This window comes from Chrysemys picta, chromosome 16, assembly GCF_011386835.1.
Source record: "Chrysemys picta bellii isolate R12L10 chromosome 16, ASM1138683v2, whole genome shotgun sequence".
NCBI classification, from domain to species: Eukaryota; Metazoa; Chordata; order Testudines; family Emydidae; genus Chrysemys; species Chrysemys picta.
In genome coordinates this window covers 2,337,501-2,354,590 of record NC_088806.1, presented here as the reverse complement: position 1 = coordinate 2,354,590, position 17,090 = coordinate 2,337,501, and the positions used below count along the sequence as shown (strand labels likewise).

General features: G+C 60.6%; 1 protein-coding gene across 1 annotated transcript in view; it reads left to right on the top strand.

Moving 5' to 3' along the window:
* The first annotated feature begins 11,825 nt into the window (after positions 1–11,825).
* LOC101944539 (uncharacterized) overlaps positions 11,826–17,090 on the top strand; it is a 7,355-nt gene continuing 2,090 nt past the window's right edge. The window contains exons 1-5 of the mRNA XM_065570399.1: positions 11,826–12,043; positions 14,015–14,150; positions 15,318–15,415; positions 15,740–15,856; positions 16,301–16,417. Coding sequence (XP_065426471.1) covers positions 15,346–15,415; positions 15,740–15,856; positions 16,301–16,417 — 304 coding nt within the window. The 5' untranslated portion in view covers positions 11,826–12,043; positions 14,015–14,150; positions 15,318–15,345. The remainder of the gene's footprint in view (positions 12,044–14,014; positions 14,151–15,317; positions 15,416–15,739; positions 15,857–16,300; positions 16,418–17,090) is intronic.

Genomic DNA, 17,090 nt, shown 5'->3' with positions numbered 1-17,090 from the left:
TGCACTCAACGTAACCCTAAGAACCTACCCTACCCTCCAATGCTGTGCCCACATTGTAACCCCAACACCCAACCCTACCCTCAATGCTCTGCCCTCACCGTAAACCTAAGAACCAACCCTACCACCAATTCTCTGCCCTCATCGTAACCTCAACAACCAACCCTACCCCAAATGCTCTGCCCTCACCGTAACCCCAACAGCCAAACCTACCCCCAATGCTCTGCACTCACAATAACCCCTACAATCAACCCTACGCCAGAATGGTCTGCCATCACCATAATCCCAACAGCCAACCCTACCACCAATGCTCTGCCCCCACCGTAACCCCAACAACGATCCCTACGCCAGAATGCTCTGCCCTCACCGTAACCCCTACCGCCAACCCTATCCCCGAATGCTCTGCTGTCACTGTAACCCGAACACCTTACCCTAGCCCCCAATGCTCTGCCCTCACTGTAAACCCAACCCCCAACCACTACCCCACACTGCTCTGCACTCAACGTAACCCTAAGAACCTACCCTACCCTCCAATGCTGTGCCCACATTGTAACCCCAACACCCAACCCTACCCTCAATGCTCTGCCCTCACCATAACCCCTACCGCCAACCCTATCCCCGAATGCTCTGCCCTCACCGTAACCCTAAGAACCAACCCTACCCTCCAATTCTCTGCCCTCAACGTAACCGCAACAACCAACCCTACCCCAAATGCTCTGCCTTCACCAAAACCCCAACATCGAACCGTACCCCCAATACTCTGCCCTCACCGTAATCCCAACACCCAACCCTGCCCCCCAATGCTCTGCCCCCGTCGTAACCCCAACAACCAACCCTACTCCCCAATGGTCTGCCCTTGCCGTAACCCCAACACCCAACCCTACCCTCAATGCTCTGCCCTCACCGTACCCTAAGAACCAACCCTACCCTCCAATGCTCTGCCCTCACCGTAACCCCAACATCCAACCTTACCCCCTATGCTCTGCCCTCACCATAACCCCAACAGCCAACCGTACAACCCAATGCTCTGCCCTCACCGTAACTCCAACACCCAACCCTACCCTCAATGCTCTGCCCTCACCGTAACCCCTACAATCAACCCTACGCCAGAATGGTCTGCCATCACCGTAATTCCAACAACCAAACCTACCCCCAATGCTCTGCCACTACCATAACCCCAACATTCAACCCTACCCAATTATGCTCTGCCCTCACCGTAACCCCAACAGCCAACCCTACCCCCAATACTCTGCCCTCACCGTAACCCTAAGAACCAACCCTACCCTCCAATTCTCTGCCCTCACCGTAACCCCAACATCCAACCTTACCCCCTATGCTCTGCCCTCACCATAACCCCAACAGCCAACCGTACAACCCAATGCTCTGCCCTCACCGTAACTCCAACACCCAACCCTACCCTCAATGCTCTGCACTCACCATAACCCCTACAATCACCCTACGCCAGAATGGTCTGCCATCACCGTAATTCCAACAACCAAACCTACCCCCAATGCTCTGCCACTACCATAACCCCAACATTCAACCCTACCCAATTATGCTCTGCCCTCACCGTAACCCCAACAGCCAACCCTACCCCCAATACTCTGCCCTCACCGTAACCCTAAGAACCAACCCTACCCTCCAATTCTCTGCCCTCAACGTAACCGCAACAACCAACCCTACCCCAAATGCTCTGCCTTCACCAAAACCCCAACATCGAACCGTACCCCCAATACGCTGCCCTCACCGTAATCCCAACACCCAACCCTGCCCCCCAATGCTCTGCCCCCGTCGTAACCCCAACAACCAACCCTACTCCCCAATGGTCTGCCCTTGCCGTAACCCCAACAACCAACCCGACCCTCCAATGCTCTGCCCCCACCGTAACCCCAACAACCAACCCGACCTTCCAATGCTCTGCCCTCACCGTAACCCCAACAACCAACCCTATGCCAGAATGCTCTGCGCTCACCGTAACCCCAACACCCAAGCCTACCCCCAATGCTCTGCCCTCACTGTAAACCCAACCCCCAACACTACCCCACAATGCTCTGCACTCAACGTAACCCTAAGAACCTACCCTACCCTCCAATGCTGTGCCCACATTGTAACCCCAACATTCAACCTTACCCCCTATGCTCTGCCCTCACCATAACCCCAACAGCCAACCGTACAACCCAATGCTCTGCCCTCACCGTAACTCCAACACCCAACCCTACTCCCCAGTACTCCGCCCTCACCATAACCCTAACAACCAACCTTACCCGCAATGCTCTGCCACCACTGTCACCCTAACAGCCAACCCTACCCCGCAATGTTCTGCCCTCCCCGTAACCGCAACATCCAACCCTACCCCCAATGCTCTGCACTCACCGTAACCCCAACATCCAATATGACCCCCCAATGCTCTGCCCCCACCATAACCCAAACAGCCACCCAACCCCCAATGCTCTGCCACCACTGTAACCCTAACAGCCAACCCTACCTCCCAATGCTCTGCCCTCACCGTAACCGCAACATCCAACCCTACCCCCAGTGCTCTGCACTCACCGTAACCCCAACAGCCAACCCTACCCTCCAATCCTTTGCCCTCACCGTAACCCCAACACCCAACCCTACCCGCAATGCTCTGCCCTCACCATGACCCCAACAGCCAAACCTACCGACCAATACTCTGCCCTCACCGTGACCCCAACAGCCAACCCTACCCACCAATGCTCTGCGCTCCCCGTGACCCCAACAGCCAATCCTATCCCACAATACTCTGCCCACATTGTAACCCCAACACCCAAACCTTCCCACCAATGCTCTGCCCTCACTGTAACCCCAACACCGAACCTTACCCCCCGAATGCTCTGAACTCACTGTAACTCCAACACCCAACCCTACCCCCCAATGCTCTGCCCTCACCGTGACCCCAACAGCCAACCCTACCCACCAATGCTCTACCCTCACCATAACCACAACAGCCAGCCCTACGACTCAATGCTCTACCCTCGCTGTAACCCCAACAGTCAACGCTATGCCAGAATGCTCTGCCACCACCGTAACCTCAACAGCCAACCCTACCCCCAATGCTCTGCCCTCACCGTAACCCCAACAGCCAACCCTATCCCACAATGCTCTGCCCACATTGTAAACCCAACAACCTACCCTACCCCCCAATGCTCTGTCCACACCGCAATCACAATAAACAACCCTACCCCCAATCCTCTGCCCACATTGTAACCCCAACACCTCACCCTACCCCGCAATGTTCTGCCCTCCCCGTAACCGCAACATCCAACCCTACCCCCAATGCTCTGCCCCTCACCGTAACCGCAACATCCAAACCTACCCCCAGTGCTCTGCACTCACCGTAATGCCAACAGCCAAAGCAACACTCCAATGCTCTGCCCTCACCGTCACCCCAACAGCCAACCTACCCACCAATGCTCTGCCCTCACCATAACCCCAACAGCCAACCCTACGACTCAATGCTCTACCCTCGCCGTAACCCCAACAATTAACGCTATGCCAGAATGCTCTGCCATCACCGTAACCCCAACAACCAACCCTACCCTCAATGCTCTGCCCTCACCTTAACCCTAACACCCAACACTATCACCGAATGCTCTGCCCACACAGTAACCCCAACATCTAACTTTACCCCACAATGCTCTGCCCTCACCGTAACCGCAACATCCAACCCTACCCCCAGTGCTCTGCACTCACCGTAACGCCAACAGCCAAAGCAACACTCCAATGCTCTGCCCTCACCGTCACCCCAACAGCCAACCCTACCCACCAATGCTCTGCCCTCACCATAACCCCAACAGCCAACCCTACGACTCAATGCTCTACCTCGCCGTAACCCCAACAATTAACGCTATGCCAGAATGCTCTGCCATCACCGTAACCCCAACAACCAACCCTACCCTCAATGCTCTGCCCTCACCTTAACCCTAACACCCAACACTACCACCAAATGCTCTGCCCACACAGTAACCCCAACATCTAACTTTACCCCACAATGCTCTGCCCTCACCGTAACCGCAACATCCAACCCTACCCCCAGTGCTCTGCACTCAACCGTAACACCAAGAGCCAAAGTGACCCCCCCAGTGCTCAGGGACTCTCCGTAACCCCAACATCCAACACGACCCCCAATACTCTGCTCCCACCGTAACCCCAAAATCCAACCCTACCCCCGAATGCTCTGCCCTCACTGTAACCCCAACATCCAAACCTACCCCCCAATGCTCTGCACTCACCGTAACCCCAACACCCAACCCTACCCGCAATGCTCTGCCCTCACCGTGACCCCAACAGCCAACTCTACCGACCAATGCTCTGCCCTCACCGTAACCCCAACATCCAAACCTACCCCCCAATGCTCTGCCCTCACCGTAACCCCAACAAACAACCCTACCCGCAATGCTCTCCCCTCACCATAGCCCCAACACCCAACCCTACCCCCCAATGCTCTGTCCTCACAGTAACCCCAACAGCCAACACTACCCCACAATACTCTGCCCACATTGTAACCCCAAGACGCAACCCTACCCACCAATGCTCTGCCCTCACCGTAACCCTAACACCTAACCATACCCTCCAATGCTCTGCCCTCACCATAACCCCAACAATCAACCCTACGCCAGAATGCTCTGCCGTCACCGTAACCGCAACATCCAACCCTACCCCCAGTGCTCTGCACTCACCGTAATGCCAACAGCTAAACCGACCCCCCAATGTTCAGCCCTCACCGTAACCCCAACATCCAACACGACCCCACAATGCTCTGCCCACATTGTAACCCCAATACCCTACCTTACCCCCCAATGCTCTGTCCACACCGTAACCCCAACAAACAACCCTACCACCAATCCTCTGCCCACATTGTAACCCAAACACCCAACCCTACCAGCTAATGCTCCGCCCTCACCGTAACCCTAAGAACCAACCCTATCCTCCAATGCTCTGACCTCATCGTAACCCCAACATCTAACCTTACCCCCTATGCTCTGCCCTCACCATAACCCTAACACCCAAGCATACCCCTCAATGCTCTGCCCTCACCATAAACCCAACAGCCAACCGTACAACCCAATGCTCTGCCCTCACCGTAACCCCAACAAACAACCCTACCCGCAATGCTCTCCCCTCACCATAGCCCCAACACCCAACCCTACCCCCCAATGCTCTGTCCTCACAGTAACCCCAACAGCCAACACTACCCCACAATACTCTGCCCACATTGTAACCCCAAGACGCAACCCTACCCACCAATGCTCTGCCCTCACCGTAACCCTAACACCTAACCATACCCTCCAATGCTCTGCCCTCACCATAACCCCAACAATCAACCCTACGCCAGAATGCTCTGCCGTCACCGTAACCGCAACATCCAACCCTACCCCCAGTGCTCTGCACTCACCGTAATGCCAACAGCTAAACCGACCCCCCAATGTTCAGCCCTCACCGTAACCCCAACATCCAACACGACCCCACAATGCTCTGCCCACATTGTAACCCCAATACCCTACCTTACCCCCCAATGCTCTGTCCACACCGTAACCCCAACAAACAACCCTACCACCAATCCTCTGCCCACATTGTAACCCAAACACCCAACCCTACCAGCTAATGCTCCGCCCTCACCGTAACCCTAAGAACCAACCCTACCCTCCAATGCTCTGACCTCATCGTAACCCCAACATCTAACCTTACCCCCTATGCTCTGCCCTCACCATAACCCTAACACCCAAGCATACCCCTCAATGCTCTGCCCTCACCATAAACCCAACAGCCAACCGTACAACCCAATGCTCTGCCCTCACCGTAACTCCAACACCCAACCCTACTCCCCAGTACTCCGCCCTCACCATAATCCTAACAATCAACCTTAACCGCAATGCTCTGCCACCACTGTCACCCTAACAGCCAACCCCGCCCCGCAATGTTCTGCCCTCCCCGTAACCGCAACATCCAACCCTACCCCCAATGCTCTGCACTCACCGTAACCCCAACATCCAATACGACCCCCCAATTCTCTGCCCCACCATAACCCAAACAGACAACCCTACCCCCAAAGCTCTGCCACCACTGTAACCCTAACAGCCAACCCTACCCCCGCAATGCTCTGCCCTCACGTTAACCCTAACACTGAACACTACCACTGAATGCTCTGCTCTCACAGTAACCCCAACATCCAAGTTTACCCCACAATGCTCTGCCCTCATCGTAACCGCAACATCCAACACGACCCCCCAATGCTCTGCCCCCACCGTAACCCCAACAGTCAACAATAGCCCCAATGCTCTGCCCTCACCGTAACCCCAAAATCCAACCCTACCCCCCAAATGCTCTGCCCTCACCGTAACCCCAAGAGCCAACCCGACCCTGCAGTGCTCTGCCCTCACTGTAACCCCAACAGCCAACCCTACCCCCAATGCTCTGCCCTCACCGTAACGCCAACAGCCAACCCTACCCCACAATGCTCTGCCCTCACCGTAAACCCAACAGCCAATCCTACCCCCAATGCTCTGCCCATACCATAACCTCGACAACCAACCCTACCGACCAATGCTCTGCCCACACCGTAACCCCAACACCCAACCCTACCCCCAATGCTCTGCCCTCACCGTAACCCCAACAGCCAACCCTGAGAACCAACCCTACCCTCCAATGCTCTGCCCTCACCGTAACCCCAACAGCCAACCCTGAGAACCAACCCTACCCTCCAATGCTCTTCTGTCACCGTAACCTCAACTCCCAACCCTACCCCCCGAATGCTCAGCCCTCACTGTGACCCAAACACCCAACCCTAACCCCAATGTTCTGCCCTCACCATAACCCCAACACCCAACCCTACTCACCAGTACTCCACCCTCACCATAACCCTAACACCCAACCATACCCCTCAATGCTCTGCCACCACTCTACCCCTAACAGCCAACCCTACCCCACCAATGTTCTGCCCTCACCGTAACCGCAACACCCAACCCTACCCCACAATGCTCTGCCCAGATTGTAACCCCAACACCCAACCCTACCCCCCCAATGCTCTGCCCTCACCGCAACCCTAAGAACCAACCCTCCCCTCCATGCTCTGACCTCACCGTAACCCCAAAAGCCAACCTACCCCACAATCCTGTGCCAACATTGTAACCCAAACACCCAACCCTACCCGCCAATCCTCTGCCCTCACCGTAACCCCAACATCCAACCCTACCCCACAATGCTCTGCCAACATTGTAACCCCAACAAACAAACCTACCCCTCAATGTTCTGCCCTCACCGTAACCCCAACAACCAACTGTACCCCCAATACTCTGCCCTCACTGTAACCCCAACACCCAACCCTACCACTCAATGCTCTGCCCACATTGTAACCCCAACAAACAAACCTACCCCTCAATGCTCTGCCCTCACCGTAACCCCAACAACCAACCCTACTCCCCAATGCTCTGCCCTCACTGTAACCCCAACAACCAACCGTACTCCTTGTCACGGACCCACAGATCGTGCCCACTCTTGGCCCCGTGCGGTCCGTGAGGGGTGCCCCTTTTAGTGAGACAGCCCTTCTCGGGGGTCCACACTGTCTCGGGGTCAGGCCCCTCCACCTCCTGGATCCGCACCTCTCGGAGCCCTAGCACACCTGTTTCTCGCCGTGGGCCCCCTCAGGGAGTCCACTCGCTCTGGACCCCCCGGGCCTCCACCCCCAAAGGGGTTGATGCCACCCTGTTCTCTAGATCGGAGTGACTCTCAGCCAGCATAAAACAGGAGGGTTTATTGAGAGTTGAACACAGCACCGGAAACTCTCAGGGCCTCAGGCCTAGCCTCCCTCAGCCCAGCACATCCCAGTCTCTCTGCATCCAGGTGGGCTCTGCCTGCTCCCCCTCTCCATCCCAGAGCCCCCCTTTGCTCCCAGCTGGGCATCTGAGATCCCCGGCCCCAGGCCCCGCCTCTGTCCATTGTCTTCTCTCCAGGGAAACAGGGTCGTAAACCGGGGCCTCCTCTCCTCACTTCTGTCCTCTGGCTGGAACCGGCTGGTTAGGTCACTGGGTCCTCACTCTGCAGCCCATTGTCCGCCCACTGGCCAGAACCGGTTGCGTCTCCTGAGCTGGGCCTCCGGGTCACCAGGTCACCGGTCGCTGGGGTATCCATCCTCCCGGCCATCGGCTGGGTCCCCACGTCCTCTCTACGGTCCTCTGTAAAACACACTCCCTGTCCCCTCACCTCGTTAAACCAGTAGCACCCAGGGAAACCGAGTCCCACCCCCTCCGCATGCAAACCATTGAAACTCTACAGAAAACAAGAAAACCCCCCACTTCGTCACACACCCCAATACTCTGCCCTCACCATAACCCCACCCCCAACCCTACCCTCCAATGCTCTGCCGCCACTGGAACCCTAACAACCAACCGTATCCCCCAATGCTCTACCATCACCATCACCTAAAAACCAACCCTACCCACCAATGGTCTGTCCTCACCGTAACCCCAACAACCAACCCTATGCCCAATGCTCCGCCCTCACTGTAACCCTAACATCCCACCCTACCCCCAATTCTCTGCTCTCACCGTAACCCCAACACCCAACCCTACCTCCCAGTGCTCCGCCCTCACCATAACCTCAGCAGCCAACCGTACGCCCCAATGCTCTACCCTCGGCATAACCCCAACAACCAACCCTACGCCAGAATGCTCTGCCCTCACCGTAACCCCAACAACGAACCCTTCCCCCCATGCTCTGTCACCACCGTAACCCTAATAGCAAACCCTACTCCCCAATGCTCTGCCCTCTATGTAACCCCAACAACCAACCCTACCACCCAATACTCTGCCCTTGCTGTAACCCCAATGATGAACCCTACTCCCCAATGCTCTGCCCCCACCTGAAGCCTTACAACCAACCATATCCCCCAATGCTCTGCCACCACCGTAACCCTAACACCCAACCCTACCCCCCAATACTCTGCCCTCACCGTAACCCCAACAACCAACCCTACTCCCAATGCTCTGCCCTCACCATAACCCCATCCCCAACCCCACCCTCCAATGCTCTACCCCCACTGGAACCCCAACAGCCAACTCCACCCCACAATGCTCTGCCCTCACTGTAATGCCAACAGCCAACCCTACCCCCCACTGCTCTGCCCACATTGTAACCCCAACAACCAGCCCTACCCCCCAATACTCTGCCCTCGCCGTAACCGCAACGGCCAACCCTACCCTCCAATGCTGTGCCCTCACCGTAACCCTAAAAACCAACCGTATCCCCCAATGCTCTTCCCTCACCATAACCCTAACAACCAACCCTAGCCACCAATATTCTGCACTCACCGTAACCCTATCCCCTAACCCTAGCCTCCAATGGTATGCCCCCACCGTAACCCTAAAAACCAACCCTACCCCCCAATTCCCTGCCCTCACCGTAACCCCAACACCCAATCCTATGCCCAATGCTCCGCCCTCAGTGTAACCCTAACACCCCACCCTATCCCCAATGCTCTGCCGTCACCGTAACCCCATCAGCCAACCGTAACCCCATCAGCCAACCCTACCCCCAGCGCTCTGCCTTCACCGTAACCCCAAATCCCAACCCTACCCCCCAATGCTCCGCCCTCACTGTAACCCTAACACCCCACCCTACCCCCAATGCTCCGCCCTCACTGTAACCCTAACACCCCACCCTATCCCCAATGCTCTGCCGTCACCGTAACCCCATCAGCCAACCCTACCCCCAGCGCTCTGCCCTCACCGTAACCCCAACATCCAACCCTGCCCCCCAATGCTCTGCCCTCACCGTAACTCTAACAACCAACCCTCCCCGCCATGCTCTGACCTCACCGTAACCCCAACAGCCAACCCTACCCCACAATCCTGTGCCAACATTGTAACCCAAACACCCAACCCTCCCCGCCAATCCTCTGCAGTTACCGTAACCCCAATATCCAACCCTACCCCACAATGCTCTGCCCACATTGTAACCCCAACACCCAACCCTACCCCCAATGCTCCTCCCTCACCGTAACCCCAAGAACCAACCCTACCCCCCAATGCCACCATGCCTCTCCACCAGCCCCAGAAAACAGCCTCCCACACTTAGTAGACTCTTATCCCCCAATTGAGACCGACTCTCTGCCCCTCCCTTGAAAAGCAGCAGCCCCTGACTCTCTGGTACCGGCTGATGGGGCCTCCAATTTAGCTGGGAGTGATGGGAAAAAAACCCGGCCCTCCCCCACCCCGAGGGGTGCTGAGCACATAGTATCACCCCCAACCCACATATTGGGTTAACTCCTCCCCTAGGTGCAGTAAAATGGGCTCTTACAACATGGGGTAACTAGCTGGGATTCTGGCTCTGGGAGGGGAGGGGAGTTGGGTCCAGTGGTTACTGGGGGGGTTGAGAGCCAGGAGTTCTGGGTTCTCCCCCCGGCTCTGGGAGGGGAGTGGGGGCTGGTGGTTAGAGCAGGGGGGGCTGGGAGCCAGGACTCCTGGGTTCTCTCCCCGGCTCTGGGCGGGGAGGGTGTGTGTGCGTGCTGGGAGTCAGAACTGATTATTATTCTGTTGCGTTTTTATTCCGCCCCCGCCCCCGCCAAACAAGATGTTACGTTTATTTTAAAGTCACAGAAACTTTATTAAAATAGAAGGAACAAAGATATAATAAAGCAAGCGACGCAAAGAGACGAGGAGATTATTTTTAAAAAAAAGTAAAAAATAAAAATAAAAATTCAAGCGACCCAGAATTTACAAATGATGCTTCTTTATCGTTATTGGTTGAAACCTGCCCCCACAATGAACCCCACCCCCTGTGCTCCCTGCCCCACAGCGCCCCCTAGCGCCGCCCTGGGGCCAGCCCCGCCTGCCAGGGGAGAGCGCCCCCTGCTGAGCCCCCGGCCCCGCTCCCTGCCCCACAGCGCCCCCTAGCGCCGCCCTGGGACCAGCCCCGCCTGCCAGGGGAGAGCGCCCCCTGCTGAGCCCCCCACCCCGCTCCCTGCCCCACAGCGCCCCCTAGCGCCACCCTGGGGCCAGCCCCGCCTGCCAGGGGAGAGCGCCCCCTGCTGCCCCCGCCCCGCTCCCTGCCCCACAGCGCCCCCTAGCGCCGCCCTGGGGCCAGCCCCGCCTGCCAGGGGAGAGCGCCTCCTGCTGAGCCCCCCACCCCGCTCCCTGCCCCACAGCACCCCCTAGCACCGCCCTGGGGCCAGCCCCGCCTGCCAGGGGAGAGCGCCCCCTGCTGAGCCCCGCCGCCCCGTTCCCTGCCCCACAGCGCCCCCTAGTGGCACCCTGGGACCAGCCCCGCCTGCCAGGGGAGAGCGCCCCCTGCTGAGCCCCCCCCACCCCGCTCCCTGCCCCACAGCGCCCCCTAGCGCCGCCCTGGGGCCAGCCCCGCCTGCCAGGGGAGAGCGCCCCCTGCTGCCCCCGCCCCACTCCCTGCCCCACAGCGCCCCCTAGCGCCGCCCTGGGACCAGCCCCGCCTGCCAGGGGAGAGCGTCCCCTGCTGAGCCCCCCGCCCCGTTCCCTGCCCCACAGCGCCCCCTAGCGCCACCCTGGGGCCAGCCCCGCCTGCCAGGGGAGAGCGCCCCCTGCTGTCTTGTCCATGCATTGTAAGTGGGATGTTGGGGTGTCCCTGCCCCACCTTGGGCTGATGTGGGACTGAAGGGGCAGGGAACTGGCCCCCGGCCCCATTTTCCGAGCGCAGTGACCCACGGGTAGTGCTTGGCCGTGAATCAGTCACTTATTAAGAACTTTATGTACCTTGCTGGGGATGAAGGCCTGCAAACCCGGGGGGGGGCGGGGCGGGGAAAACAGCTCCATAGCGGGGTGGGCATGGGGACAGACAGACAGCGGGGTGGGCATGGGGACAGGCGCAGGGCCGGCTCCAGGGTTTTGGCCGCCCCAAGCAGCCAAAAAAAAAAAAAAAAACGCCGCGATCGTGATCTGCGGCGGCAATGCGGCGGGAGGTCCTTCGCTCCGAGCAGGAGTGAGGGCCCCTCCGCCGAATTGCCGCCGAACAGCTGGACGTGCCGCCCCTCTCCGGAGTGGCCGCCCCAAGCACCTGCCTGGTAAGCTGGTGCCTGGAGCCGGCCCTGGACAGGCAGATAGATAGCGGGGTGGGCAGGGGGACAGATGGATAAATAGCAGGGTGGGCGTGGGGCCAGAGAGAGCGGGGTGAGTATGGGGACAGATGGATAGATAGCTGGGTGGACATGGGGACAGGCAGATAGATAGTGGGGCGGGATAGGGACAGGCAGATAGATAGCGGGGCGTATGTGGGGACAGGCGGATAGGTAGCGGGGCGGATATGGGGACAGATGGATAGATAGTGGGGCAGGCATGGGGACAGGTGGATAGAGAACGGGACGGACATGGGGACAGGCGGATAGATAGTGGGGCTGGATGGGAACAGGCGGATAAATAGCGGGGTGGATATGGGGACAGGCGGATAGATAGTGGGGCGGGATGGGGACAGGCGGATACATAGCGGGGCGGGATGGGGACAGGCGGATACATAGCGGGGCGGGATGGGGACAGGCGGATAGATAGCGGGGCAGGGTGGGGACAGGCGGATAGATAGTGGGGCAGGCATGGGGACAAGTGGATAGATGGTGGGATGTGATGGCGACAGGTGGATAAATAGAGGGGTGTACATGGGGACAGGCAGATAGATAGTGGGGCGGGATGGGGACAGGTGGATAGATAGCGGGATGGGGATGGGGACAGGCGGATAGATAGCAGGGCGGGCATGGGGACAGTTTCTCCATGTCTCGGGCGCACAATAGCAGGTGGGTGCAGTCCCCCCCCCCCCCCCCCGCGTTCCCTGGAGCCTCACGACCTGCAGGGGACGACTCAAGCCTGCGGGGAAAGGGATCTGCCAGAGCTCCCAACCAAGGGCCCATCTACCCTGGCATCCCGCCTCCTCCCTGGGGTCTCTCCGGGAGAGCAGTGGGGGCTGGTGGGTTAGAGCAGGGGGGCTGGGAGCCTGGACTCCTGGGTTCTGTCCCCGGCTCTGGGAGGGGAGTGGGGGCTGGTGGGTTAGAGCAGTGGGGCTGGGAGCCAGGACTCCTGGGTTCTCTCCCCTGGCTCTGGGAGGGGAGCGGGGGCTGGTGGGCCAGAGCAGTGGGGCTGGGAGCCAGGACTCCTGGGTTCTCTCCCCAGCTCTGGGAGGGGAGCGGGGGCCGGTGGGTTAGAGCAGGGGGGCTGGGAGCCAGGACTCCTGGGTTCTCTCCCCGGCTCTGGGAGGGGAGTGGGGGCCGGTGGGTTAGAGCAGGGGGGGCTGGGAGCCAGGACTCCTGGGGTCTCTCCCCGGCTCTGGGAGGGGAGTGGGGGCCGATGGGTTAGAGCAGGGGGGGCTGGGAGCCAGGACTCCTGGGGTCTCTCCCCGGCTCTGGGAGGGGAGTGGGGGCCGGTGGGTTAGAGCAGGGGGGGCTGGGAGCCAGGACTCCTGGGGTCTCTCCCCGGCTCTGGGAGGGGAGTGGGGGCTGGTGGGTTAGAGCAGGGGGGGCTGGGAGCCAGGACTCCTGGGTTCTCTCCCCGGCTCTGGGAGGGGAGTGGGGGCTGGTGGTGAGAGCGGGGGGCTGGGAGCCAGGACTCCTGGGTTCTCTCCCCGGCTCTGGGAGGGGAGTGGGGGCTGGTGGGTCAGAGCAGGGGGGGCTGTTAGCCAGGACTCCTGGGTTCTCTCCCCGGCTCTGGGAGGGGAGTGGGGGCTGGTGGGTTAGAGCAGGGAGGGCTGGGAGCCAGGACTCCTGGGTTCTCTCCCCGGCTCTGGGAGGGGAGTGGGGGCTGGTGGTTAGAGCAGGGGGGAGCTGGGAGCCAGGACTCTGGGTTCTCTCCCCGGCTCTGGGAGGGGAGTGAGGTCGGGTGGGTGAGTGCACGAAGGGCTGGGAGGCAGGACTCCTGGGTTCTCTCACTGGGTCTGGAAGGGGATTGGACCCTCGTGGTGGAGGGGCAGCAGTGGCAGGACACCTGGGTTCTCTCCCTGTCCCTTTAATATTTCTGAGGTCACCCTGGGCCTGTTTTCTCCCCACTCTATACAGGAGGAATATTTACAGATCAAAGTGCTCCTGGAGGGGAAGCAGGGAGCCAGTCACCGGAGGGGTAGAGGCCTCCTTTGCGGTGGATTAAGGGAACAAGAGAACAGAGGGGGTCAGGCCCTCCAGCACCAGGAGAGAGGTAAAGAGCCCAAGAGGCAGGGAGTGAAGGTATGAGACAATGGAGGTGTAGAACCCGCCCCCCAAAGTGGGGAGGAATAGACTGAAGCAATTGAGGTCAAGAGGAGGGAATTGGGGGGATGGAGGCAGAAGCGGGGGATAGAGGAGGGAACGGGGGGACAGAGGAGGGAACGGGGGGTATCGGGGGGATGGTGGGGAGGAACGGGAGATGGAGGGGTAGTGCCGGGGGGGAGGGAGCAGGGTCGGGGGGATGGAGGAGGGAAGAGGGGATGGAGGGGTAGTGCCGGGGAGGGATTGGGGGGATGGAGGAGGGAGCAGGGGATGGAGGGGTAAGTGCCTGGGGGGAAGGAACGGGGGATGGAGGAGCGATTGGGGGGATGGAAGGTTAGCACCGGGGGAGGAGGGAGTGGGGGGATGGAGGGGGGAGCAGGGGGATGGAGGGGTAGTGCCAGGGGAGGAGGGAACGGGGGATGGAGGAGAGATCGGGGAGATGGAGGGGTAGGGCCTGGGGGGAGGGAGTGGGGGGATGGAGGAGGGAACGGGGGGACAGAGGAGGGAACGGGGGGTATCGGGGGGATGGTGGGGAGGAATGGGAGATGGAAGGGTAGTGCCGGGGGGGAGGGAGCAGGGTCGGGGGGATGGAGGAGGGAGTGGAGGGATGGAGGGGTAGCACCAGGGGAGGAGGGAGCGGGGGGATGGAGGGGGGAGCAGGGGGATGGAGGAGGGAAGATGGGATGGAGGGATAGTGCCGGGGGGGGGATTGGGGGGATGGATGGAGGAACGGGGGATGGAGGAGGGATCGGGGAGATGGAGGGGGAACGGGGGGGTGGAGGCAGAAGTGGGGGATAGAGGAGGGAGTAGGGGGATGGAGGAGCGATTGGGGGGATGGAGGAGGGAGCAGGGGATGGAGGAGGGAGCAGGGGATGGAGGGGTAGTGCCTGGGGGGAGGGAACGGGGGATGGAGGAGCGATTGGGGGGATGGAAGGTTAGCACCGGGGGAGGAGGGAGTGGGGGGATGGAGGGGGGAGCAGGGGGATGGAGGGTTAGCACCTGGGAAGGAGGGAGCAGGGGGATGAAAGAGGGATTGGGGGGATGGAAGAGGAGCGTCCTGGCCCCCTTATCCCACCCTCTGCGTCCATACCCCCTCCCTAAATGTCCACCCCTCCAGCTGCCCCCCTTGCCCGCCCCCCTGCGCCATGGGCAAGGACTACAACGATTTCCAGTCGCTCGAGCCGGACGATGGGACCTGTGCCCCGAGCGGGAGAGGTAGGGGGTGGGGCCTGGGAGAGGTGGGGATGGGGGTGGGGAGTTGGGGTATCACAGAGGTGGAAGAACATCTGGGGCGGGGGGAATCCAGGCCAGGAGAGAAGGGGTGGGGTGGGGCGAGGGGGGTCACGCCCCATAGGATGGGGAAGGGGATGAATCTGAGTCACTAAGCCCCCCACTGGTATCTCCGGCCTCCTGGGTCCCTGGCTCGTCCCCCCACTCCCGGACTCCTGGGTCCCTCTAAGAGGCAGTGGGTGGGCTTGGAAGGGGGCGGTGATCGGTGGTGGCCCACCCACCTCAGTGATGGTCTCTCCCCCTCTCCAGCGTTCCCGCCCCGGCACTGGGGCTGGCAGCGTCTCTGCGCCTCCCCCCGGCCGCTCCAAGCCCTGCTGGCGCTGTGCGTCGGGCTCAGCGTCGGGACCATCGCGCTGGCCGTCAGCAGTGAGTGCCCCGTGTGAGAACCCGGCAGATGCGCGTGCAAGGGCATGCGAAAGGAGGGGCGAGTGTGTAAAGATGTGGGGGTGGAGTGTGCGAGGCAGGGGTGAGCGTGCAAAGCGAGGAGCACGTGTGCCAGGCTGGTAGTGATCCCCACCAGGAGGGGGTGTGCAAGGCCTGGGTGGGCGTGCGAGGCCTCCGGAGGTGCACAAGCCAGGTGGGCACAAGCCCGCAGAGCCTAGTTCTCCATTTGCACGTCACGCTCACGGATCCTCGTGCTGTCACGGGGCAAGAGTGCAAACCCCCCCCCCACCATGGGGGGATGCAGTGGGTGCAGGGGAGGGGCAGAAAGAGGGGGTGGGGGTCTAGAGGGAGGGGTCTTGGGGGCGGGAGCAGGAGGGTCTGGGACTGGCTCTCACCCCTTCCCCCCCGGCTGTCCCCCACCCCCAGACTCCAGGCTGGGCGCGGAGCAGCAGGGGACGCGGGGGGCGCTGGCCAGCGTGAACCAGAGCCTGAGCGCAGAGCTCGAGGGGCTGGCCCGGAGCGGTGAGTGGGGGAGGGGGGCTGGCAGGGAGGGGGGGGAGAGGGAGGGGGGCAGGGAACAGAAAGGAGAGGGTGGTGAGGAGGGGAGGGGGGATCAGAGGGGAGGGGGTTGGTGAGGAGAGGGGAGGGGGGATCAGAGGGGAGGAGGTTGGTGGGGGGCGGGGATCAGAAGAGAGGAGGTTGGTAAGGAGGGGAGGGGGATCAGAGGGAGAAGGGGGTGGTGGGGGGAGGGGGGATCAGAGGGGAGGGAGTTGGTCAGGAGGAGGGAGGAGGATCAGAGGGGAGGGGGTTGTGGGGAGGGGGATCAGAGGGGAGGGGTTTGGTGGGGACGGGGCAGGGATTAGAGGGGAGGGGATTGGTGAGGAAGGGGAGGGAGATCAGAGAGGGAAGAGGTTGGTGAGGAGAGGGGAGGGGGGATCAGAGGGGAGGGCGTTGGTGAGGACAGGGGAGGGGGGATCAGAGGGGAGGGGGTTGGTGAGGAGGGGGAGGGAGATCAGAGGGGAGGGGGTTGGTGAGGAGGGGGCGGGGATTAGAGGGGAGGGGATTGGTGAGGAGGGGGAGGGAGATCAGAGGGGGAAGAGGCTGGTGAGGAGAGGGGAGGGGGGATCAGAGGGGAGGGGATTGGTGAGGAGGGGAGGGAGATCAGAGGGGGAAGGGGTTAGTGAGGAGGGGGAGGGGGGATCAGAGGGGAGGGCAT